Source organism: Centruroides sculpturatus, unplaced genomic scaffold, assembly GCF_000671375.1.
Source record: "Centruroides sculpturatus isolate CEXI.00-Female unplaced genomic scaffold, Cexi_2.0 scaffold2, whole genome shotgun sequence".
Taxonomy (NCBI): Eukaryota; Metazoa; Arthropoda; class Arachnida; order Scorpiones; family Buthidae; genus Centruroides; species Centruroides sculpturatus.
This window is the reverse complement of record NW_019384369.1, coordinates 403,957-430,924: the sequence shown is the minus strand read 5'-3', so window position 1 is coordinate 430,924 and position 26,968 is coordinate 403,957. Positions and strand designations below refer to the sequence as shown.

Sequence of the window (26,968 nt, the reverse complement as noted above, 5' to 3'; positions counted from 1 at the left end):
ATACGGGGGTTACCTGTATATAAAAGACGGGAAAGTAATAAAATTGAAACATTTTAGCGCTCACGTATTCAGTTATATTATGTTTTGGCTCTCAGAGGACTTATCACACATTGTTGATGCAGTAGGGAATCTCACAAAGATGGATAAACACTTATTATATAATTATTATAGCGACGGTATGCATTTCGGACAATCGATCTATTCTCTTTCAGCCGTTCATACTACAGATTGTGATTTACAGCTGACTAAAATACACAAGATTTACGTTACTACATTATGATTAGTAACCGAAATTCAGTTAAAACTATTTTATATTATATTAAACTTGTAATAACATATAAAAATTGATATATATAATTTTATAAATTATGAAGTATCATATCTGCTGCTTTCTCTGCTATCATCATAGTAGGAGCCATTGTAGCGGCCCCAATTGATGAAGGAATAATCGATGCGTCGACAACTCTTAGTCCATGGATGCCTTTAACTCTGCCAATACAAAAACAGATTTTTAATTAGTAAAGAGCCATGTATTAAGTTTCAATCTATAGAAAAATTATTATGTATACTTAAAATAGACTTTATGCACTCCTATATACATTTGAAGACACGAATTGATAAAGGTGTTATATTACAGTCATTCGAAACCCGATTGTATTGCATGGTTGAAGATTTAATATATCAGAATGCCACATACCATCGTCAAAGATTTCAGAGATTGAACGGTAAGTAACACTCTCTGTAATTATAGCTAAATATGTGATAAAATCTTAAACATCAACTCACTCAAAACTTAGATTTTGTAACACTTCATCAACCTGTGTATATTTTTATGTACTAAAATCTGAAAAATTAAAAATAATAATAGTGATATTGTTTAAATAAAATAAATTACTTTATAAATGAATGAATTTAACAAATTACGTAATTTTATCAACACAACATTTTATAAACACAACATTACGTAATAAATTACGTAATGTTGTGTGTAGTAAAATAATTAATTAACAGTTGATATATTCTTTTATCTGATGTGCTACACCATTTGCATATTATTATGTGTAATTATTAATAATAATAATGATCAGCCCATTTTAGATAATTAATACTATGTAAATCGTTATTGTTTTTCATAGGAGAAAATTTTCTCAATTCGATAAGTTAGTAAAAGTTTAAATTTTATTTTTTCCGTTTCATTATATGACGTTTCGTTTATATTACGTAAATGGCAACAGTAGTGAGGAATAGAGAATTTGTGTATGGAAAAGTTAATATGATTTAAAATAGAAATTGTTTTTCTTTTTTTACTCACTTCCCTTTTTTCCTTGTAATGTTTACTAAAACTTATGTAATAATGTTTTCTCGGAAGTCTCACGCAGGAATTTAGATTGTTTCATATGGAGAGGTTATTTCCTCCCATATGAAGAGGACAAAGGTACTGTACTGAAGAGAGATATTTTTCCCCTATTAAGCACCTTTATTTATTAACTCATTTGTTAATTGATTAACTTAAAATTACAATTTTATAAAATAATATTATATTCATACTATTTACAATCTTTTAAAGTTTTACATCACATTCAATATACAATACGTAATATTTCTGATATTCACATTCTTTTCGTTAAGTTTTCTGTATAATTTCACGTTTAACACCACATTTAACCAAAAGATTTATGAAAAACATATCAAATATATCAAGGTACAGTTTTTGACAATTATTTCTATCCTGCCATGCCCCGGATACTTCTGATATGTGAGTACAGAATTGATAATATAAGTTTGCCATGTTTTATTTATCTATATACCATTATGTGTGTTAATTCTTTTATCTGTTTAGTTTTCTTTTGTATATATTTTGTTCTGTACAGATTGTTTTTATATTTTTAATATTAATCTGAAATTTTGCAGTGTAGTATTGCAATGTTGAGCTATTACTCAGTTTGTACTGATGATGGTCTCTTTCGAAGTAACAATCATTCACTCGTTTCATTAGCAACCAAGAACATATATACTCATTCACAGAAAAGGTATGCACCAAGATTGGTGCATAACTTTTCTTACAGCAAACATACTATAAGACAGGCATATGGTTTGTGGATTCCGCTGTGGTCCGATTTCACTCCAGGTAATTCCATAAGAATCTTAAAATTAACATTAAACTCAGCTGTCGGAGTTTATAAAAGAACTCCTCATTGGGCTGAAGAAAGCAAGATGGCTGTTTCGCCGAATTGCCCAGTGTCTGAGCCGTTTTGCCTTGATATTGAGCAAGTATTGTGGGCAGCGGTTACTTGAGGGCACATGTACACGGCAAAAGGGTCTGGACATTCTAGACAGATCATCAGAAGACATGATCAATACGATCGTTACACAAGTACGAATGGCTACAACGGCATCTTCTCCATTATCCAGAGACAGAAGAAGAAACCTTTCTTCCCATACCATTGGCAGATGCCAGGAACAGGAAAATTTGCATAGTCGTGCACCAGGCCGTTATGCACAGCACCCAAACATCGTCGGCTTCATTTACACTTGTGCTGTGATAGAGAAGCATGGACTGCTAGATACTGGCAGCGTATCAAGTTTGGTGACGAATCCGATTGTTTTGAAACGAAGACTACTGAGTTAGAATGTAGAACCACTGAAAAAGTGCTTAAATCACGTCTTCACTATTGAGCGGAACATTTCCTCCACTGTTAGCGTATTGATCTATGTGGCCATAAATATTCCTACTGCTTATTATAATTGATGCTAATAATGCTAAGTTTAACAATATTTTCTGTACTTTGAGAAACACTAATTACAATAAATAAAAAAATATAAAAAATGCAACTGTATAAAATGATTTCTCTTTTATCCTATCAATACAAACCCCATTTTTACAGATGTATTTTTATATTTCTGCTTTTAATGTGGAATTTTTATATTCTTATCTTGTTACTAGAATTCTTTATAAATTATAACTCAATGCTTTGTAACGCAGAGCATTAGAAATGCATATATTATTATTAGATATAAAAGACGGGAAAGTAATAAAATTGAAACATTTTAGCGCTCACGTATTCAGTTATATTATGTTTTGGCTCTCAGAGGACTTATCACACATTGTTGATGCAGTAGGGANGTGATCCGTGTTGGATAGGTTGTGATCGAAATTGCTAACCTTAATGTCCAACGAAAGTCTTCATGTAAGACTTTTATATATATATATATATTTATTTTATTTATATATTTCACAAAATCACAGTCTCTTTCACAATTTCAGTAATGAATTTGCTTGCAATTAGCAGTTTTACTTGATATATATATATATATAATATATATTGATATATATATATCAATTAATATATATATAAAATAAAGATCACTAACTTGAGACTTGGATCTACTACTGAAGAAGGATCATCTGGATGACCCATTTTGCAGGTTCCAACAAAATGATATCCTGAGAAAGGCAAAACGGAAACGATACAAGCCAGATATTCATCGCTGAATGGTTTGAAATGTTCACATCCTGGCATAATAAACGGAAGGGGTCTGACATTAAACTTCCTCATAGGTTTTGTAGATGCCATTAACAAACAATGTTTTGAACCTATAAACATAAATTGCATAAATTTAAATATATATATGTAACGCTTTTAATAAAAATTGTCTACCTAATATTATAATATTAAATACCATATTCAAAATACAGTATATACCTATTGACTGTAATTAAAATACTCCAATTCAATATTTACAGAAATATTTAGTAATCCATTTGCAACCAAATATAGTATGATTGCATTTCAGGATCTTCAAAAGATATTTCCGTAAAAAGTAGCACCGAAACTCATGGCACTTGTGCTTTCGGGGATCTTAGTTCAATTGGTTTATTCTGAGGGTGTAAAATCTAATGGAATTGAACAGCATGTTCATCGGGCCATAGCAATTGATCCTGTAATGCTTTTCAAATACAGTGTACTGTATTTGAAAAGCATCAAATTTGCAACATCTCCTCTACAAACCACATTTTTTGAGTAATCTTCGCAACCAAAAACTAAACGGATTAAAATTTAGATAAGTAGTGTCCTGGCATTAGGAAATGCAAACTAATCATTAAAATCGGTGAAATATTGCCGTAGAACCTGCTGTACGCAACATTCAAAATATGAAATTAGTCTCTTCTTACATAAAATTGGGTGTCTGAAAGCTTTGCCACAGTCTATAGCAACTACCAACTGTGAATCCATATTTCACGAATGCAGTGGAATCTGTTAGAAAACATGAAGATTTACCACGGCTCAAATGCAAGTTATGAGTGTCCGCTTTTCTACTAAAATAAAAAAATGTCCCTTTTCATTCCACAGGTTCTTCTACAGCAATAACACATCTGGTAAGGAAAGCCAATGCAAAAGTCAGTCGGATTTTCCCGTTGTGACTGATGTTATATGGATATCTATACATCAACTTTCTTAATATGTTCTATAATATTGTATCAATAATATAATATTGTTTCAAAAATACATCGAACTGTCGTACCACTGCAAGTGTACTACCTGATGTATGCAGCATTATTCATTGACTGTTCAACAATAGCTATGTTAACATCTTCAATGACTTGTAAAGCTTTCAAACGGATTAAATTCTTGGATCATGATTTTCCTTAGATTGAGCGATTACTCTCCTGATTTCTTTCAGAATCAAAGGTCTTCTGCCTAAATTCTTCAAACAGCAGAGTTCCCGAAGTGCACCCGCAGTATTACCATTGTTTTGATCAAATAGCTTCACAAGAAGTGCATGCTGCAGCAAGGTAATGATGGACCTAACTGATGAGAATGACAATCAACAGTTGTGTTCACTTTTATATTCAGAACATGGCTGTAACACGTGTGCCTACGCAAAGAAAACTGCGTTTACGTGGTTGCAGCTTCAAAAGTGCCACAAGGATAAGTTGTAATATTAACTTTTCTTTCTATATAGAAATATTTTTTGCACGTCCTGTAAAATCATAGTTAGAGATTTAGCAAAATTTGAACTGCTAAATCTCTCTCTAGACAGAGCATTTTAATTACGATCTCTGGTACAATAAGCTTACAATAGGTAAACTACTTACTAATAAATGAAATAAGAGTTTTCAAAGTGTCTTTAAAAGTTATAACTATAAATAAAAATATACTTTTATTGTATCCATTACTTGCATTAATTTTAATTTAACGAAATTTCAAATTATAGATCGGTAGACATTTGTCAATCGGAAACTGATTATGTTAATTAATAGAACTGATTACCTTCTACAAGAGCTTTCAAATCATAAGGATGAGATAAGATATTGAAATCAATTAGAGGTTTCTCATGAGGATCTTTGGATTTCAACGTTAACACTCCTCGACTTTTAGGCCGAACGACATAAGGTAAGCATGAAATGACATCCTGATTTTTAAATTTATCAAATATATTCTGTATCTGAAATTTAATTATAATTTTTTAAAAATCTTTTCAATTTAATTACACTCAAATCTCTCAACAATGGCCATTGGCGCGAATAAAAAATTGCCAAATGTATTTCAAAGAGAAATATTCTTGGAAAAATGGCTGCCGTTTAGGTGGCCGTAATTAGAGATTCGACTGTATTTTTGAAAACAACAAAGCGATAGAAATAGTAATACTTCATCATTTGCATTTGAAAGTGCATTTTCAAGTCTAGAAGTTAGCCAAAATAAAATTACATCAGGCCAATCTCTATTTTCGTTATACTTGGTGTTAACGGCTCCGTTCGATTCTACTGCTCCGAGTGTAGTCAGTGGACCTGAAAACAAAATTAATTATTTTCCAAATATAATAAAAAGGTAATTTATTTAGTACAGTATTATATCTTAAAATTTATGCAATAAATTATACATATTGATATATTTAACAGAAAATAATTTAAAATTTGAATTATAATATCATAGTAAATTATCATGATTCAAATTACTATATGTTGTAAAATACTGTGATAATAATATTTTATTTAACTATAATTATATAGCCATATTAAACATTAATATTAGAAAAGATTTCGCTTTATGACATTCTGTTTACAACATCCGAATTTACGGTTGGTGTAAATTTTCTAGTAGATCTGTACGAAATAATGTTTTTAGAGATGATTTCGATGTGATAGAATGTGACTGAACCTATGAAAATTAAGTTGGATTTGCGAGCGCTAACCTTCACGAATATCCCTACAACTTTAAAAAAGAAAGTATTTTCTTTATATATACTGTATATAATATCAACTTTATCTTATATTAATCATTGAAAAGTATGCAAAAAACTACCTGTTCCATTAATTAGAAGTTCTTGGTAATCTTCTTTAGTAAATCGATGTTTCGAAAACGTATAAGAATCAACAAGAAATTGCATTACTGTAGTCGAAGTATGATCATGTAGATTATTCCCTACAGGAAGATCCACTTTCACAGGTATCTAAGGAATAACATATTTTATTGATTTATTTATAATGTAATTATTATATTAACTGTGGGTGCTGTGTTTTAGTTCTTTATATATTCGACATTAAGCTTTAACCTTCAACAATTTACGCATATATTCTTAAGATAACGATTTTCTCGCATTTAGATAATTGTTAGTAATGTTACCAATTACATGTAAACTATGTAAAACATTTTTCGGCCCAATTCCTGACAACATAAGCAATTTGGGAGAATTGAAAGTCCCGGCACATATTATCACTTCCTTCCTTGCAAATACCGTGAGAGTCTTTCCATTGTGATCGAATAAAACACCATAAGCTCTATTATCTTCGTCAATTAATATCTGAAATAATTATAAATCATCGTATTAGTTAAAATAGAATGTTTGTGTAGTTTACTGTAAGGTATATATATTTTTTAAATTTTGTTATTAAAGAACAATTTCAAAGTCTGTTTCAAAAAAGAATTGGAAGTGTTATTCTACTAATAAGTTTTTTGTTGTTATTGATTCTCGTTTTTAAGCAAATATTTTTAAAAATAGAATAAGGTTATGTGTTACAATGGGCATTTTAAATTCATTATAACTTTATCAATAGTGTAAAATCAATCTACAAGTTCAAACTCCATATCGGATTTCATATTATTCACTTAAGCGAATGCATTTTTAATTTCAATCACTTTAAAGCTGTTTTTTCTATAAGGATTATTATGAAGTGAGTGAATTTTAAATGCGCTGGAGTAACATGCATACTATAATAACATCTTTATCCACAGCACTTTATTTGATGTGCATAATAAAACACCTAACTGAAAAAGGTAGCAAATACACTTGGTTACCTTATTCCATAGAATTTCTCAATTGTAATGCTAATTTGAAAAAACACGATAATTTATCACTTTTAAAACTACTTCTCAAAAATTACATAAACTTATTATTTTAGGTAACAAGTAACAAGTAGCTATTGTCAACAAACATTTGGTTTAAAATAATTTCCTTATACAAACACTTATAAATTGCGTTTTGTTTTTACATGTTAAATGGCCATATTTAGAATGCATTTTTTTACATACCTTAGTTACAAATGCAGACGTAATCAATCGAAAATTCCTCCTTCCTATGATTGGATCGATAAAACCTCGAACTGCACTCCATCTTATTCCACGATTGATTGCACCTTGAGGCTGCATAAAAACTACGAAAAAATTATTTTTGCATTATAAATTTCTTACGTTTTTGTTAATTAATAGCAAATATTTGTCATTCCTTTACCAGTTTGATGCTGTGCATTGTAATCTCCATACGGATAACCAATACTTTCCGCTGCTTCATTATATGCATTTGTCAATGCGGTATGAAAGGGAGGAAACTGAATAACTAATTCTCCACCAACACCATGGTACCCTGTAAATAAGTTATCTATTTAATATAATCCTAATATTAATTTGTAAACGCTGATGTAAGTTACCGTTTGCAACAATCCCAATATCTCGATTGTCTTCCATTTTTAAGAAATAAGGATAAACATTTTGCCAGTCCCAACCGATCGCTCCATTTCGAGCCCAATTATTAAAGTCATGTCTGTTTCCTCGAAAATAAACACCGGCATTTAACGAAGCTGAACCGCCCAGAACCCTTCCTGCTGCTACCGAGAGCCGCTATAAGACAAAAAAAAAAAACTTAATTTACATTTTATACGAGAACAAAGTCGTTTACATAATAATTTTACCCTTTCTCGTAATCCCTGCCCAATTCTTTTAAGTGGTATGGACGTGAAATTCCAATCATGTCTTGCATTGCTTTCACCTAAAGATAGTGCATAAATCTGACTCGCTAAGTTAGGTCTTTCACCAGCTTCCAGTAGAAGAACCCTGTTAGAAGGATCCTTAGATAATCTATTAGCCATAACTGAACCGGCGGCACCAGAACCAACTAAAATTAAACACATAAGTGCAAATATTAATTACTTCTATGAAGTTCGAGATTTTAATAAATGGTTAAAATATGAATTTTAATATAAAAAATACCGAATCTTCTTACTCACCGATAATAAAGTCATATTCGTTAGAATCAATTGCTTTACAACATTGTAAAATTACGAGTAGTAACGTAAATATACAAATCATATTGAACATTTCAAAGAGAGAAGTACGTGTGACTGGATACAGCATAATTTTATAAACAGAAATTCTTATCTTATCACATACACAAGTTTTAAAACCTGTTATAAAAAGTCTGGAATGATAAATGATACAAAGCGAACACCTTGTTTTCCTGTAATTGCAGAACATTTCTGTAAATGTTTAGTGATTCATTTGCTTACAGGTTAATACTCTTCGTTGTAATCATTAAAATTTTTATGCTTAAATATTCTTAAATGAAAATGTAATTCAGTTGTCATTATCACAGTCATTTATGTTGAAAATACGAAAGTTCTAGTGGAAATAACTATGATCTTTACAGTTACAGTTTACTGATTTTAAATGTAGTACGTGAATATAATGCTAATTTTTTCTTGCATAAAAATTGTGTTATAGTTTTATTTATTAATTAATATACTTTCTTATGTGTCAGAGATTCAATTTTGCTATTAGTCAGCTATGTTTGACGACTCTGTTACGTTTATGCTGTGCCTTCCGGCAACAAATCAATTCATCGATCATTTACTTCGTAAGAAATAGGTTATTAAGTTCGTAAAGTACATAAATTATCACGAATTTCTATATATTATAAATTTAAACGGGAGGGCGACAAAACTATTAAATTTAAATGAGAGAGAAAGGCTCTGAAAATTTATTCTTTTATATAAAAAATATGATGGAAAAACTAAAGATTTTTTAATATAAAACTATTTTCTTTATTTTTTATACTATTAGTTTAAAAATATGTGAATAAAATTAGGCTTATATTCGAAAAGGCTGAAAGTATAAATTTGTGATGGATAAGTGCATACTATCTCACCCCTTTCAAGCTTTATCCTCTTATATATTTGAGTATCATTAACTAATATAATTAATAATTTATCAAGCGGTAATAAATGTTATTTTATTAAATTATTATACTTTTTAAATATACAATAAAATTTTAAATTCTAGTATTACGAACTTATTAATAGTAAGTTAATAATACTGCATAGTCTATTTTAAATATTTATTATAAAATTAAATAAATATTTATAAAATTAATTTATTCTTTCCGTTTATGTGACAGGATTTATTCAATAATTATTTTTTAAAATTAATAAATAAGTATACAGTAGAACCTCGATTATCCGCCCCCCGATCAACCGACCCCTCGGTTAACCGACCGTCCTAGTCGGCAAATTTCAAATGTCCGCTAGTGATGTGGCGCTACAATATTTGGCTATGTCTTGGCTACTTTAATATTATTTTTACGTGTTTTAGCTGGCAACACTCATTCGACCATGAAAGGGAGCCAGTATTTAAACGAAGCTTAATTTTCTAATTTTTAACGATACAATAGCGACGATTATTATTTTAAAAAATTTTTGTTAGGCTTAACATCGATGAAAATTCAACGCAAAATAGGTTAATAGCGATATACTAATATACTAATATACTAATTACATGGGATATAATAATATACTACACTAATAATGGATTTTTTCATACTTTTCGGTTATCCGACTTTTCAATTATCCGACCAACCCGAGTCCCCAATTAGGGCGAATAATCGAGGTTCTACTGTATTATAATTAATATAATATATAATAAGTTAAAAATGAACTGAAATTTAAAAAACAAATATAATTCACAGTTAAAATTACAGTTAGTTAAAATGTTGTAATATACACTAAGGTACAGTAATAATTATCCCGCTTAATGCTGCCTCGTTTAACGCTGATTCGATATAACGCCGTCTGCTCGAAGCATTAAAAAATGCTCAAACTTTACGCCGATTTAAATTATCGCAACATTTTATTGATTCGTACATAATACAATTATATACGAACACGAACCAATCAGAAAAAAGTGGCAAAAAGGTGTACTTTCTTTAAATCTATGTTTGTTTGGTGTAATTTTGAAAAAAATATAACATAATGCCATAGGCAATATTGACTTCGCTTGGCAAGAATTAACTGATAAATGTACGAACGAAGTGTGGAAGAAGTTATGGCTGAAGGTATCCAGGCCCACCAGTGGCCAAGCGGTCTTCGCACCCTGAACACTGGGGGCCGATTGCAGAGACGACGTTTAGAGGCCGACAGCGGTTTACAGATCGGGTAGACCGCTGTTCAGAAAAATTTCATTGCAGAGACGGCGTTTCTCGCCTGCCACAATGTAGACAGCGATTAGAAGCAAGTTATTTGACCTACTTTCTAAACTCACTCGACTGCGAATTTTGAGGGCTTTTCAATTCGAGTGGTAGCTTTGTTCGTGGAAAAGTTTAGATAAAAACAGATATCGTTCCTTTGATAAATGTTATAAACGGTATCAATCGACAAAATATTCATTAATTATTTGCTTGGAGCAAATATAACAAAATTAAATACTTTAAACTTGTTTTAAATATTCGAGTTCCAATATTCAAATGGGTGAAAAATCGTTCCAAGCGCTTCAATTCGTTTCAAACACAAGACACAATTCCTGAGTATTTTCAACCTAACTTAAAATCTTATACTATTTAACACGATATTAAATAAGTATTTGTTGTTTTTACAGTCTGGGCTATTCGATATCCTATTAAATTTTTTTATATCCGTATCTCGATTATAAATGACCGCAACTACAAATTACAAATATAAATGTTTATAGATAGAAATATCACGATACTGATAGACTCCGCTGATGGGCTATTTCACGGGATTACTTGGCGTGTCTAATATCTAAATAAGGCCATTGGCCGTAGAAAATCCCTCGGGAGGTAGATGACCCGCGAGAGGTGTCAACGTATCCATCCAAAATTGTTCGACATTACTCTTGTTTGTAAGATGTCCCGAAATAATAAGGAACATCTATATCTGGACAAACAGTTGTTACAGGTGGTAAACGAAAACAATTTCCTGGGTGTTATTTTTGATTGGAATCATACGTTCAAGCACATGTTTCGTACTTAAACAACAAAGTAAAAACTGCTATAGATAATTTACTAAACTTATATTCGAATTTAAAAACCTCCAACTTATCATTGCATATGAAATTATATAACTCAATAATTAATCCAATCATATATTATGCATCCCCAATCTGGGGTCTCGATTATTTATATAAATTAGAAACCTTCCATGTTTATTTTCTCCGCAAATTACTTCATCTGGAAAGAACTGTCCCAGGATACGCAATTCGCCATGAAACCAACCGTATATGCTCTTTTCCTTTGTTTATGAAACGAATAATAAAATTTTATTATCGATTAAAATTCAAATGTGACAGTAATATTACTTTTTTACATCAAGAATTAATCAAATGTAGTAAGAAATCAACCACAGTGCACCTCTGGCAATCCAAACTAAGTAAAATACTAAATTCCTTTGGANCAAGCCCATTATGGGTTCGGCCAGGCCCACAATGGGGCTGCCGGATGATGGAGGACGGGGCCCGACATATCCGAATGGACCACCCCCGAAAAATTCCTGGGGATTTTTCAACCCGTTCGGATTCGACCCCGGATCTCCCAGGGCTGTAGGCTGCCATCTTGACCGCTCGGCCATCCGGCCGCCTATCGCAAAGAACTGTATTTGCCCTACCGGCATTGTTCTATTCTTAATCGTTCCAAGCGCGTCAATTCGTTTCAAACATAAGACACAATTCCTGAGTATTTTCAACCTAACTTAATATCTTATACTATTTAACACGATATTAAATAAGTATTTGTTGTTTTTACAGTCTGGGCTATTCGATATCTTATTACTTTTTAATATTCGTATCTCGATTATAAATTACCGCAATTACAAATTACAAATATAAATGTTTATAGATAGAAATATCACGATACTGATAGACTCCGCTGATGGGCTATTTCACGGGATTACTTGGCGTGTCTAACACCTAAATAAGGCCATTGGCCGTAGAAAATCCCTCGAGAGGTAGATGACCCGCGAGAGGTGTCAACGTATCTATCCAAAATTGTTCGACGTTACTCTTGTCTGTAAATTGTCCCGAAATAATAAGGAACATCTTGGGTTAATTTATTTCTTTAAAAGTGTAGATATATTTTATATTGGTGATACGCAGGATTGGTAGGTGCACGACGTACACGCTGCTGCTCTATCGAGTCGTGTAGTGTTCAATTTCGATTGACTGTTTTATCTATAATCGAGATTGATAAATAATACATTTCGAGTGTTACGCGAAAGACATTTTCTTACAGAAACTTATCGACAAAACTCTCTACTATTGCGCTATTGGCGCCGCAAAGTTTAATAATCAAACTGTTTAATATCCGCAAATTGTAAGATTATTCTAATAATCACTTCTAATAATTATCCAGCAATCCTCCGATGGGACAACGTTCGCCGCGTCTGATTTTCTCCACTTTCAGAAGGAAAAAGAAGAAATCCAACATGGCATTCCACAACTACAAAAGAAAAATATTTATATTTAATTTCTTAATACATTAAATTGATTACTTACAACTACTCACGAATATCCGTTTTTCGGATTATCCGCGCATCGTCAAAATATAAAAATTACCGTAAAAAGACAAAGTATCGTAAACGACACACACCGCTCTCTGAGAATACACACGAAACTGTCATATTTGTATGCTATAGACAGCTCATTTGAGAAAAATATTCTAGTTTTAATAACCGAGAACATGACGAGCGCGGGCCGCGTAACCAAAAATGGTTACGCGGTGTATTGTATTGAACAAAAGTTCAATACAATACACTGAATAAATACACAATAAAGAAAACCAACATATTTATTTCCCAATACAAACACGATAGATTTCTTTAGAAACTTCATCGCAAGTACTTACACAAAAAGTGGCAAAAAGTCGCCGAATTGTTTATTTCACTGCTTTTCCAGAAAATTATATTACTGTCAGATGCAAACATCAAAACTCGTCCCCGAAAATCTGCCCTGCGCGGTGCTCTTATTCAACAGAATGCCAATATTTCATTGGCATTATGTTGAACAAAAGACAGAAAATATTATTTTAAAAAACGTTGTGTGAAAGAAATTTCTGCTCAATGAAACGATAGTTTACAGAAAGTTCTTCAAAAGTATAATAGACAGACAACAGCCAAACAAACTTTCTACTCAAGTATTGGATTCGTTTGTTAGCTTCAACGAAACTATACAAATACGTGTATCTGAAAATGAATGTAGAATAATGTAATTTGCATTCTCATAACAGAAAACGCAGCGCTCGAATGACAATACGATAAGGACGATAACTCCAAGCAATGGATAATTCGGGTTTCGGTTTGACAGGAAAAAGATTTCACGGCTAATTTTCCTCTGTGTATTCGTTTGTAGTTTACACTGGAATTATTATCGTGGTCATTAGCCAAAATCTTCGACGGACGCGAGAAAAAAATATGGTCCATAGTTTCGAGCATGCAAAGCGTAAATAATTTATAAAAAATTAAATACTGCTGCTGAAAGTTAATACGAAATTAAACAGTAAGCCTATAAACAAATAAATATCTTTAAATATCAGTATACTTTTATATCAAAATTCCTTAAATATGGGCTTGAAATTTTTTGCTCTCTAGTGATTTGACTCATTTTTGCTTCCTTTTCGAAAAATGTCGGAGTTTCGGGCTCAGAAAAGGAAAACTTTTTCGCTACTATCTTGAGATGGATCTGCACGAAGCGTGGAAAGTGCCTTGGGTGAGTTGGTCTTGTCTTATATAAGCGCCGAAAAGGAGATTGGAAAGGATGTTGAAGAAGGAATTCGACTTTTTTAAAATTACAAGCTTCTTCAAATAGTAAACTACAAATACTTTTAAAGTGTTTAGATAGAATGCGAGCGTGAATTGAAAATATAGATACAGCATTGAAAAATTTAAACCGAATACAAAAAGACTGATTATTTGTGAGTTTATTATTATTTGTGATTACAGTAGAGCGTCGATTATCCGAATCAATTGGGGACTGGGGTTGTTCGGAAAATCGATATTTCGGATAACCAATTATGTACAGAAAATATATTAACTTATCCCATGTTGAAATTTTTCTCCGTTGCGTGTTGCTTCGCATTGAATTTTCGTCGATGTTAAGTCTAACGAAGACTATTGTATCGTTAAAAATTACTTTTTTATTTTGTACAAACAAAATAAATATATTGAAAAATATAAAAACAATAAAAAATTATACTTCAGAAGTTAATTTAGTATCAAAAACGTAAAATATTTGAGTAGCCCAAGACGTAGCCAAAGATTGCAGCGCCACAGCACTGGCGAAAATTTAAATTTGNTTATCATATATATATATATATATAAATTAATGTAATATTAATATTAGATATAAATAATTAGTATTAATATTAGATATAAATATGAATGTTTTTATATATAATTCGACAGAAATTTGATTTCGTTTCTCTATTATCAGGCGTAAGAGTATCAGGGAAAACCTCTGATTTAATCGATACAGATCGTGAGGAAAATTTCCTTCCACGCCTTAGATAAGCCGTCCATCTTTCTAAATGAAGATCAAATTACGAATTTTCCATTTACAATACGACATTACGACAAATTTGACTCGAGGACGATTTCGTCCATCCAAACTTTTTACATCTTCCAAATATTACCGACACGCCAGTGATAGAGGGTTTAAATGCACCGAACACTGGTATTTAATGCAGATTTACGTCGACCAATTTTTCGACGTAAATCTGCATTAGACGCAAGAAATTTTTCGTTTATTTCACCCGTCTAGAAGCAAAATAAGAGATCGATTTGCCATAGACTAGCGAACAGGAATATTTCGCCTCGCGAGTCTCGCACCTAAAATGTTGACGTTCCTCGTCAAACGCAACCCTATTGGATTTTGTTCTTACGGAAATTTACTACCGTAATTATTAATTTTGATTATAACGTGAAATTTGGCGCTTACGTGTATTAACGAAACACGGCCGAAATGGCAAAAGTATAAAATATTTAACATAAGTACAGTATAGGTGATACATCGGAAAACGTTTGTTGGCGTACTCTTCAAACGCAACCTTTTTTATCAGTAATAGCTATCGGGTAATATTAAAGATTGCGTAATTACCAACAGATTGTCCATCGCGTCCCACGTTGTAGAGAAATACTTGTGCAGTTCTTTCATGGATCTTCTCGACTGTGGAATTTCAGAATATATTTTATTACTATTCGGATGGCCAGCAAAACAAATAACGGGATACTCTCGTAAAAGTCCTACTTACCGACAGCCAGAGTTCCGCGGCGATTAACGCCGTAATTATCGTAAGTAGGAATGCGACAACAAAAAGGATTAAGAAAAAAGCGAATGTGACTAACTCCTTCATGTTAAACACTAACATGTATAGGACTATGCAGCAACTGGAAATTCCGAAGCCGTAGACGTTGGAAACGATGATTCTACACGAATCGTTGAATTCCTCTATCAATTCTGTATATCCGGTGTATCTTCGATAGACGGAATACAGAAATGGTCGTAGATGCTCCTTGTCGATGTTGGAAATGTGAATTTCTTTCGTCAGCAAATCGAATTTGTTTTTAATCAACAGAAACACAATTAATCCAATTGGAATGCCAAAAATAATAAATCCCAGATTATAAGTACAGGAAATGGAAAAGAATATTGTGCAGAATGCGGCTCGCCATTCTCCGGATTCTTTCAAAGCGGAATAGCCGAAAATACTGAGAAGCAAACAATAGCCAATTACCAAAGGTACGAAACAGCACATGCCCAAAAATTGCAAAAGCCTTTGCATCCGAACGACAAAGAAGACTTCTTCGTCGTTTTCTTTCCGAAGGGAAGGACAGAACCGACCCCCTTTGTAGAATATGCTAATCGTGCAGTTAATTGCCGAGTGTACGCATAGATCCAAGAACAAAACATTTGCGATCAGCGCGTCATTTCCGAATAAATGTATTAATTTTCTGCAGGGCAAGTATCCGGGAAACAGAATCAGACCGAAATAATAAATTGCGTTTAACCAAAGCAATACGAATATTACGATTTGGTAACATTTACGTGCCGATCTCCGAAATGAATTTTTCCGATAAGGACAAACAATTGTCATTCCAACTCCGAAAATTGTGGCCGTAAACTGAGTCGGATACAGAATGCACCCGAAACAGTCGCATTTTCTTGAAACTGGCATGGCTTAGTTTAAAAGAATTGGATAAATAATTAATGACAATCCTTGCGAATCCGTTTTTAGTCGGTTATTAAGAATATAAGCGTAACTATTTTGATACATTGAATTTAATTTAATTGTATATATAGACAACAAACTTGCGCGTATACTCTATCTACGTATACGCTACGTGTAAGGTAGAAACATTATGTATACTATTATTATCGTTCGTCTCAGTGTATCGTTACTCAATATATAATCGATTTCATTGAAATGCTGCATAAACTGCAGAAAGCCTCGAACATCATAAATATTTTATAAAAGTATGCGTAGATACTTTTATAAAATGGACTTTCATATCGATCGATTATTTTATCTATAATCAATGTTTCGGTTATCTGTGGTTTGAAATTAATTCTCTCTCACAACACGTTTAATAGCTAGTTATGTGCCGGATCGTTAAAAATGTATATCTGCGGATACGGATACGGATCTCAATTTTCGTACTCAGTCGTATATCTCAGTCAATTCCTTTAATAATAATAATTTCCTTAAATAAACGTGTATTATTCCCTTTAGTAATACAAGATATATTCGTGGAAATAGATCCGTAATCACTTTCGTACCTTCAGTTTGACAGCGGGTGTTAATAATAAACTACTACGGAAATGAAAACAATATTAAAAAATATATAAACAAATAATGCCCTTTAAATTTCAATTTTCATTTTTCACTTTTTCTTTTAATAAATTTGATTGTAATTTATACACCAAATATTCGAACTTATGCAAATGAGCCGTTATTCTGCCCATTCTATTTTCTATAATGTATAAACCTAAGTAGATCTTGTTTAACTGTACTATTTACGTGGAATAACAGCGAATGGCCTGGACGACAACAAACTAACGTTACGGTAACTTAAAAAATTCTGGCCAAAAACCTGAGACAATTACATTTATATTATGCAGACATTTAACACATTAAAAATATTCTATCCCAGTCAAAATATATTTATTCGCTTGACGCTAAACAAATTAAAGCAGGGCTGTGGAGTCGGAGTCGGAGTCGGATGGTAAGGAAAAGTCGGAGTCGTAGTCGGAGTTGGAGTCGGTAGATTTTTACGCGACTCTACAGCCCTGGCAGGGCTGTGGAGTCGGAGTCGGAGTCGGAGTCGTGGAGTTTTGGTGTTTTAGCCGGAGTCGGAATCGGAATCGGATTGGTAAGGAAAAGTCGGAGTCGGAGTCGGAGTTGGAGTCGGTAGATTTTTACGCGACTCCACAGCCCTGAATTAAAGACTTAAGTAAAGGAACTGAATAATATAAAAAATTGAACAATAGCTCGACTCTTTCAAACAAATTATAACAATTGCCTTAGTGCGTTTTCTATCCATAAGGAAGATTGTATGTTTGCTACTCTAAGTACTATAATATCGTGACTATTTACACCGAGTAGATGATGCATCAATTAAGTAAAGAATGTCCAGAATTTGCTTTGTACCATAATCTATAAAATATGTAAACACCGCCGCTTCCGATATTTTAATGAAAAATTCTTCATATTATTATAATGAATTCACTTTTGGAAAACATCCTAACAATTCGTTTTAAGGAATTTGAAATATTTAACTTACAAGTTAGTCGAATGAGAAAAAGCTATTAAATTTTATACACAGGCTAATCCAAACGTCCGGCACAACTCGAAACATTTATGTCTTAGCGAGTTTTGATCCGAAACTCAAAGTATTTCAAAAAAATAAACAANACTGCATATACGTTGTAGAATGAAAATTGAAACGCCTTACCTGTCTGTTGTTTTGCTGCTTGTTAATTGTTTTGAGCAAAAGAAGTTTCCAAAATGTTTCCACGTCTCTTTGGAAAATGGATTATAACATTTGAGAATAATACTTCTTTCTAGAGTAATTTAAGAATTTAATTATTAACAATAGAAAATATCCAGATGATTAATTAATTAATTAATTATTAAAATTTTCTAATACAGCGCATTTGAGTAAAAGAAGTTTCCAAAATGTTTCCACGTCTCTTTGGAAAATGGATTATAACATTTAAAAATGATACTTCTTTCTAGAGTAATTTAAGAATTTAATTATTAAGAATAGAAAAGATCCAGATGATTAATTAATTAATTAATTATTAAAATTTTCTAATACAGCGCATTTATTGTCTCTTTGAAAGACAATGTCCAAGAGAATATTATTTGTAATCTGATAAATTAATTTAATTCCATGCCAAATGCAACAACCTTCTAAAATATCGCTAAGAAATTTGTAAGAAATAAAATTATAAAAACGTATTCTGTCTTTTTACAGGCAGCAAATCTAGGTTTAAAGAAGCGTATCTAATTTAAATTAAGGTATTTAATTTTNGAGTCGTAGTCGGAGTTGGAGTCGGTAGATTTTTACGCGACTCTACAGCCCTGGCAGGGCTGTGGAGTCGGAGTCGGAGTCGGAGTCGTGGAGTTTTGGTGTTTTAGCCGGAGTCGGAATCGGAATCGGATTGGTAAGGAAAAGTCGGAGTCGGAGTCGGAGTTGGAGTCGGTAGATTTTTACGCGACTCCACAGCCCTGAATTAAAGACTTAAGTAAAGGAACTGAATAATATAAAAAATTGAACAATAGCTCGACTCTTTCAAACAAATTATAACAATTGCCTTAGTGCGTTTTCTATCCATAAGGAAGATTGTATGTTTGCTACTCTAAGTACTATAATATCGTGACTATTTACACCGAGTAGATGATGCATCAATTAAGTAAAGAATGTCCAGAATTTGCTTTGTACCATAATCTATAAAATATGTAAACACCGCCGCTTCCGATATTTTAATGAAAAATTCTTCATATTATTATAATGAATTCACTTTTGGAAAACATCCTAACAATTCGTTTTAAGGAATTTGAAATATTTAACTTACAAGTTAGTCGAATGAGAAAAGGCTATTAAATTTTATACACAGGCTAATCCAAACGTCCGGCACAACTCGAAACATTTATGTCTTAGCGAGTTTTGATCCGAAACTCAAAGTATTTCAAAAAAATAAACAAAATAATGCGGACGTTTTTGAAGACGTAAAGATAGAGAGGGACCACGTGTCATATCTCGAATGGAGTAGGACTTAATGAAAAGTTCACTCGTTATTGTTATTTACAAAATCTTTAAAATCTCCTCCCTATCATCAAAGGTAAGCCTTTCTTGCCTTTTTATAATAATTAATAATATAAAAGTTATTTTTTATAACATCTCGTAATGGATGGCACCACACAATTTTAAGTTCTTGCTAATGTGTCTAAACATAAGAATTTCTTGCCTGGAAGTTGCACGATTGCTTTATAGTGAAGAACTAGATCTTATTCTCGTTTCTGTTGTTGCTTTTTCCTGTTTGCTGTAATCACTGCACTAATTGCTGCGGAACTGTGGCTTTCGGTAAGTACAAATTTTACGAGAATATAACTTACTATTATTGTATTAGTTTTGTTTTGAAATTTGAATTTTAGTATAATGTATGCTAAAATTCCTGTCTAGTCTTTGTCTAATAAAACGATTTGGTACTAATTTTTTTGGGGAAGTTTTCTACGTCTCCCGAAATGTCACTATATCCGATTTCCACGGGTTCGAGTGCTAAATATCTGTAAACAACATTGAATACGGGGACTACAATTAAGGTCATTCGTTATTTATTATTATTAGAATTTCCATTATATTCAAGAGGAAACAAAAACGCTTTCTTAAAATGTTATATGGTTATTACGGAGCAATAATAAGTAATTCTCTGAATTAATATACAAGTGTAATTATATATATAATTCTTGAAATGTATAATTTTAACGTCAGATTCCATCCCTCATATTAACCAACTTTCTCAAAATAGAAAATTTTAATTATCGCAATACTTGATACCTGTGTGTAACGGCCAACGGTAGCCAAGTGGATATAAACACTGAACACTGGGAGATGGCCATGGGTTGACGCCTGGCCAACGGGCTGGTCACGTGGAGTTTTCCGGTTTTTCCTGACGTTACTGACCTAAATACGGGCCAGTTTCTCATTAAAGACCTCCCGGGAGGAATTCCTCCCTCGGCAAATCGCTCCCCGTCTGTCGCGTTGCCGTATAAGAATAAACCAAACCTACGTATAACGTCGTTACTTTTCATACTACTAAAAGATCATCGTATTTCTATCCCAGAATTTTCGCTTACGTATTCGTGCCAGAATGCAAAATTCTGCAATTTTTATATATTCCACTGCAACGCAGTTGGCATTCTATATTCATGGACGTTCCCCATAAAAACCGAAAGATGCGGTGCAGCGCATTTCAAAAAAGATTAGTCTTTTGAAATTCCAGAGAAACACGAAGTTTCACTTTAATTGTGTCTACGCACGGATGGCACGGGCATAAGGAGAAACCCCGTAAGTTGGCATCACTAGTTACGCCATATGTCCCTCATCCTTTACTTCTGTGAAAAGGTTCAAAATAATTCTTGAAAAAATATAGTTTGAGTCTGTTTGGAAATGTTATCTTACCGATTGGTTTGAAGATAGCAATGAACGACGTCATCAGCGGTTGCTTAGTCACGAAGGGCGATTTCGCACTATGATTAATTGCACAGACGGACCGACTCAATCTATAATCGGAGCAACTGATGGCAAAAGCATTCGTATCGAATATATTCGTGTCAGTTTTTTATGACTAATCGGAACACGCCACAAACTGAAACAACGGTGAATTATTTTCTTTCTACTTTTATCATCGTCTTTGTACTCCGCCCGACAAACATTATAAATACTATCTTACTTCGTTTATCAATTCTTCCAAAAAAATATTTTCTACCATCTTTTCTCACTATATAGGGTTTGATAAATCTAAACTTTGATCGGCTACAGCTTCGACGCTTCCATTGCTTTAGTTCGCTAACTGCTTCGATCCAACTTAACGACAAATTTTTAACTTTTTAAACCAGTCCAAAAGAAATCACTATTCAGTCGGCGACACAACTTAGAATCGGTCCAATCGGTTCAGTCGGTGTAAAATTGCCTCTACCCGTCCTCAAAAACCCGCGTATGGTAGCAACTGGTAAAACCACCGGACACATTATGGTTAACATTTCCGAATGATTAGTTTCGTCGATTGAACCGGTAAGGATTTCGAACAAAACCTCTGTAATGGTCAAAACAGACTACGGTCGTGCTCTGCGGTAACCGTTGCAGCTGGAAACGATTTTACTAATTTGTCCACAAGTGGATCAGTTTACAGATAATTTTCTCTGTAAACTGAAAATTCTGTATTTGGGTTAAATTATGCTCTTCAAACCAAAATCTTCCGTTTCCACGTTGAACAGGTAAAATGTATCGAAGAAAATGTCTCTGCTCCGAAGTTTCTTCCTTTTAGGCAGGTTTCGCTGTATAACGCCATTGATCGTATGCGACCCGCTACGTGTTGTGCAGCCCTTATGTGCAGCGGGTTGCGTACGATGACGCGCTATACAACACGCAGTCTTGACTGCACGTTATATCGACGAGTTTCCAGAACTTTTTTCAATTCTGTCACGCGAGGGCGTATCTTGGCATCCATTAAGATAGTTGTTAGTGTAGGTGTGTAACTTTTTAGTTTTTCGTTGGTGACACGCAGTGTTCCCAACCATAGCGACTTTTAGAAGAACATAGCGCGGCCGCAGACAAATTAATCAAAAGTAGAGACTTTTGAAATTTTTTGATTTACTTTTTGAGAAATTTAAATTAACAGATTTTTCTCTACTTTATAGCACTCTCTGGCGACGACTAATATTATTACGATATACAAAACTGTATTTTTACATTTTCTACAGTGTGTAGAGCTAGAAATCTGTAAACGTAACATTTTGTAACAAAAATAAATCTGCCCGGGAATTTTTTTAAACTGCTAAATTGAAAACGTGGTAACTCCCGAATAATATCTTAGTCCCGAGGTTTTAAAAGGCGTGAAGAAATTTTATAACATCATTTTTTTCTTTTTAGTGGTAGCAATTATGGCATATACCTCAGCGGAGGGTTAAGCTTAGGATTAATGGAGGATATGGTATATACCTCAGTGAAGGATTCCGGGACCCTCGGCGGGCTTAGGGTCCCGGAATACAAAAGACCCCGAATGATCCCCCGAGTTCTTTAAAATGCTTTTGAAAAAAGGGATTGCGAAAACGCAAAAGATATAAATAATCCAGAAAGACGGTTCGATATAGAAAATGATTCAGCTTTATGGCCAACAGAATTAACAGATGCTATTATTGATCATAATCTTAAAAACAAACCAAAAAGTATTAGGAATATAGAAAATTTCAAGTCAGTGTATAAAGACAGAGATGAAGTGTATTACAAAGGACTTTCTTATGATCAGTTTTACAGAAAGAAATCAAATAAAATAAAATTATGGAAAAGAGAGATTGGCTAATATTTTCAGAAAGAAGCGAAAGCGTTTACTGCTACCTACTTTAACTCTTCGATATCAAAGTCTAAAATAATAACTGGTTTGCCAAATTGGAGATTAATTACAGTTATTTTATCGAACCGCGAAGTTTCAAAAGATCACATATCAGCCGTGTGTACTACTTATAATAGATTAAAAGCGCATTTAATCGAGTCTTTTACAAAACAAATTATACAAAAAACTAACATTTATAGATATTTGCAATTCGGGAATGTAAAGAAATCTTTGAAAGTGTAATTATACATCTTCATAATTTTATCTTAGAGGAATCCAATTTGATTATGGTCGAACTCAAATTTTTTAAGCTGTCTCAGAAAACTAGGTTTATCTATACAGTAGAGCGTCGTTTATCTGAATCAATTGGGGACTGGGGTTGTTCGGATAACTTATTTTTCGGATAACCAATTATGTACGAAAAAATATATTAATTTATCCCGTGTTGAAATTTTTCTCCGTTGCGTGTCGCTTCGCGTTGAATTTTCCTCGATGTTAAGCCTAACGAAGACTATTGTATCGTTAAAAATTATTTTTTTATTTTGTACAAACAAAATAAATATATTGAAAAATATAAAAACAATAAAAAATTATACTTTAGAAGTTAATTTAGTATCAAAAACGTAAAATATTTGAGTAGCCGAAGATATAGCCAAAGATTACAGCGCCACATCACTGGCGAAAATTTAAATTTGTCGACTGGAATTTCTTCGGATAACCGACGTTCGGATAAACGACGCTCTACTGTATATATAACCCATTCAACGGGTGTCCGTCCGCGTAACCGTTTGATAACGGACACTAGAGGCGCCCCTATCGTGTGTCATATTTCAAACATTCAAATTAACAATTTTAATTATTACTTAAATTAACAATATAAATTATTATTATTCATTTGGTCCATAAATTATTATTTGGTCAATATAACAATACTGTATAAATAATTCAGTATATTTTTAATAGGAATTTATTATTTCAGGAGCTTATATCTCGCGAAGGGTCGCGAGTAGGGGTATGGTTCCTTTGACTTTATTGTTAGTACAGGGGTCTACGGTTTGGGGGTCGCCACCTCTTCATTCGGAGGGTAAATCTTACCATTCGGACTTTAACAAAGCTGTAGAGCATATTGATAGGAACAAAAAAGTCAAAGGAACCGTGCCTCGTGGAAATTTGTAAAGAACGCTGACTATGTGGCGTCCCGAGCTACTAGTATACTAATAACCCATTAACAACAACAATAATGTCGAGACGACACAATGCCAGAGGGGAGTTCGAGAATAAACGACGACTCTATTTCTTCATTCTCTGCCGGTGAATGAAGAAAATGTAGATCGTTCATCGTTACATAGAGAATTTGAAGAAAAAAAAAACAGTCAGTTTATTTTTAATCAAATGCAGAATCCACGTGTTAAAGCTCATTTATTATTTTTTAAATTTATATTACCTATATTCAATGAGTTTAATACCTTCTTCCAATCTAAAAAGTCTTTAATATCTCATCTTTACATAGAAAGTGTTCTCTTTATTAAATTATTAGCCTCTAATTTTATCGAAACAAAAGTATTATCGGCTTATGAAGATAATATTGAAACTTTTAATCTATACAATCCACATAATCTATTGCTATCGAAAAAATTAATGTCGGTACCCACAAGAGCACTGATTAATGATTTAAGTAATACTGACAATGAATTATTTATTTTGAAATGTCTAAAGTTTTACCAAAAAGCAACGAGTGAAGCATTTAAAAGATTTCCAATTGCAAATCATTTTTTATAAAAATTTAGATTTTTTGCAAATAAAAGCAATATTTTTAATGTCAATAAAATACTGTATTATAATTATATTATTGTTCGTGTTGTTAGCAATTTAATTATTTATTGTTTTTAACACAACTATTCTGTGTACAACTTTTATCGTATTGTATCGATAAAGCCTTTCTACGATTTGGAAATTTGTTGTTTTTTTGAGTAGCGACAAAGTAGCGACTTTTCAAAGTATCTGTGGCGAAATCAACGACTTTTATTTTAAAATGTAGCGACATTCACTTACGAAAAGTTGGGATCACTGGTGACATGCCTTATAAAACGAGTTCGGGTAGATATTGTGCAGTGGTTGGCTGCCATAATGGCCAGTGTGTTCTTTATAAGTGGTTTGAAGCTGTATGCGTTGTATACGAAAACGTGATTCATCGAGACCGACCATGTATTCAACTGTTTCAGATACATTCATTTCCACGTGATGAAAATTTAAGAAGAGAATGGGTAACCAGCCATGCGCGTACAGCACATCTGGCTAGAAAATAACTGCCATCACAGGACACACAAGTTTATACAGAATGATTACTTGCAGATAGGGTTTGTGATGGCTCTGTATTTGTCTTAGGGACACAAACGTTTTATGACAATTTATTAAAATTTCGCCTACTTTATCGCTTGAATTATAATTATTTTTCATTCTTATTAAAAGTAAAGCCCATGATTATCAAAATATGCTTAATTACAAAAGTCAAGACTTCTGTAATTAAGCATATTTTGGTAATCATGGGCTTTACTTTTAATAAGATATTCAAATATATCTGAATATTCCAAACGTGGCATTCTCTCGTGTCATCATTCCACGATTTTACAGTACTAATTGATGAAAATAAATTAGAAAACAGAAGCTTGTAGAAGAACATGAAAAAATCCAGAAATTTTCCATTACACTTAATTCTATGATATTATTTGAATATATTGGACTACTTTGTGAATTAAACGACGAGATAAATATTTCCTGATAGATAATAACAGTGGAGTATTAGTAAAATTATAGAAGTCAATTATTTTCTAGAAACAAACGAAAAAAATAGGATTCAGGTTTTCTCAATTCGGCTGCAATTTGGAAAAATTGTAACCTATAAATTCCCAGTGTTGTCCGTCCGTCTTTCCTTAATCTCCAGAACTGTGTTAGATAAATGAAATTCAAAACTAAATATGGAAAAATTAGGGGCAAGAGGCACCGATTAACTGTATGTGAACTTTCGATGCAAACCGGAAGTCAGGTTATTTCAACTCAAAATTTTAACTAAAAGGTGTAACATAGATAACCAGCACGACTCTGTTTTTAAAAAATATGATGTTCAGGGGCAAGCAACTACTAATTTGAGGAAGGAGAGCATATTTTAAATTACTTGGATTAAAAATTACAGCCCTGCATTGTGATGTCGTCACAATAAGCGAGCAATTATTTATTGTGACCAGGGCCGGATTAACCCACTTTGGGGCCCTAGATATTTTCTTCTTACCGGGCCCCTCCCTCTCTCACAAGAAATAGAGCACACAAAAAATATAAAACAATAAATAAAAACACTTCTGGATATCTCTGTTCCAGGTAATCGATGACAGACGACGTGCTCTCATCGGGAATGATGACAATTACCCGTTTCTTGTCGGGTTCACCAGATTTCTCCTTCGCACCCTCCAGCATTTCTTTCGGACGCACGCGAATCACTCGAATTGAAGAGGAAGACAATCCTGATGTCGAGGAGCTATCCTCTGCACTCTCTCCTCCAGAGGTATTCCAATTCTTCAACGCTTTGAAATTATCCATTCTGCAAGCGAAAAACAAACGAGCATTAAATATTGTAGAACGAGCGTTGAAATAAGACAATATTAAAAAATGAAATGAAAATTTAATAACATGAATACGATAGAAAATGGTGGTTTTAAGTATAAGAAAAATTCTAATCACAAATGAATGTAAAGTTGTAATGGAATAATAAACGAAAACGTTAAAATTCAGTTATTATGTATTAAATATAT

General features: G+C 32.8%; 1 protein-coding gene across 1 annotated transcript; it reads right to left on the bottom strand.

Moving 5' to 3' along the window:
• Positions 1–302: 302 nt before the first annotated feature.
• On the bottom strand, positions 303–8,585 carry LOC111613500 (glucose dehydrogenase [FAD, quinone]-like). Its single transcript, XM_023354852.1, has 11 exons — positions 8,504–8,585; positions 8,189–8,391; positions 7,928–8,117; positions 7,732–7,863; positions 7,533–7,654; positions 6,634–6,804; positions 6,306–6,453; positions 5,652–5,791; positions 5,274–5,415; positions 3,373–3,595; positions 303–489 (listed from the first exon to the last, which is right to left on the bottom strand). Exons 1-11 carry the CDS (start codon positions 8,583–8,585, stop codon positions 360–362), a joined length of 1,683 nt encoding a protein of 560 aa, XP_023210620.1. The 3' UTR covers positions 303–359.
• Between the last annotated feature and the right edge of the window lie 18,383 nt (positions 8,586–26,968).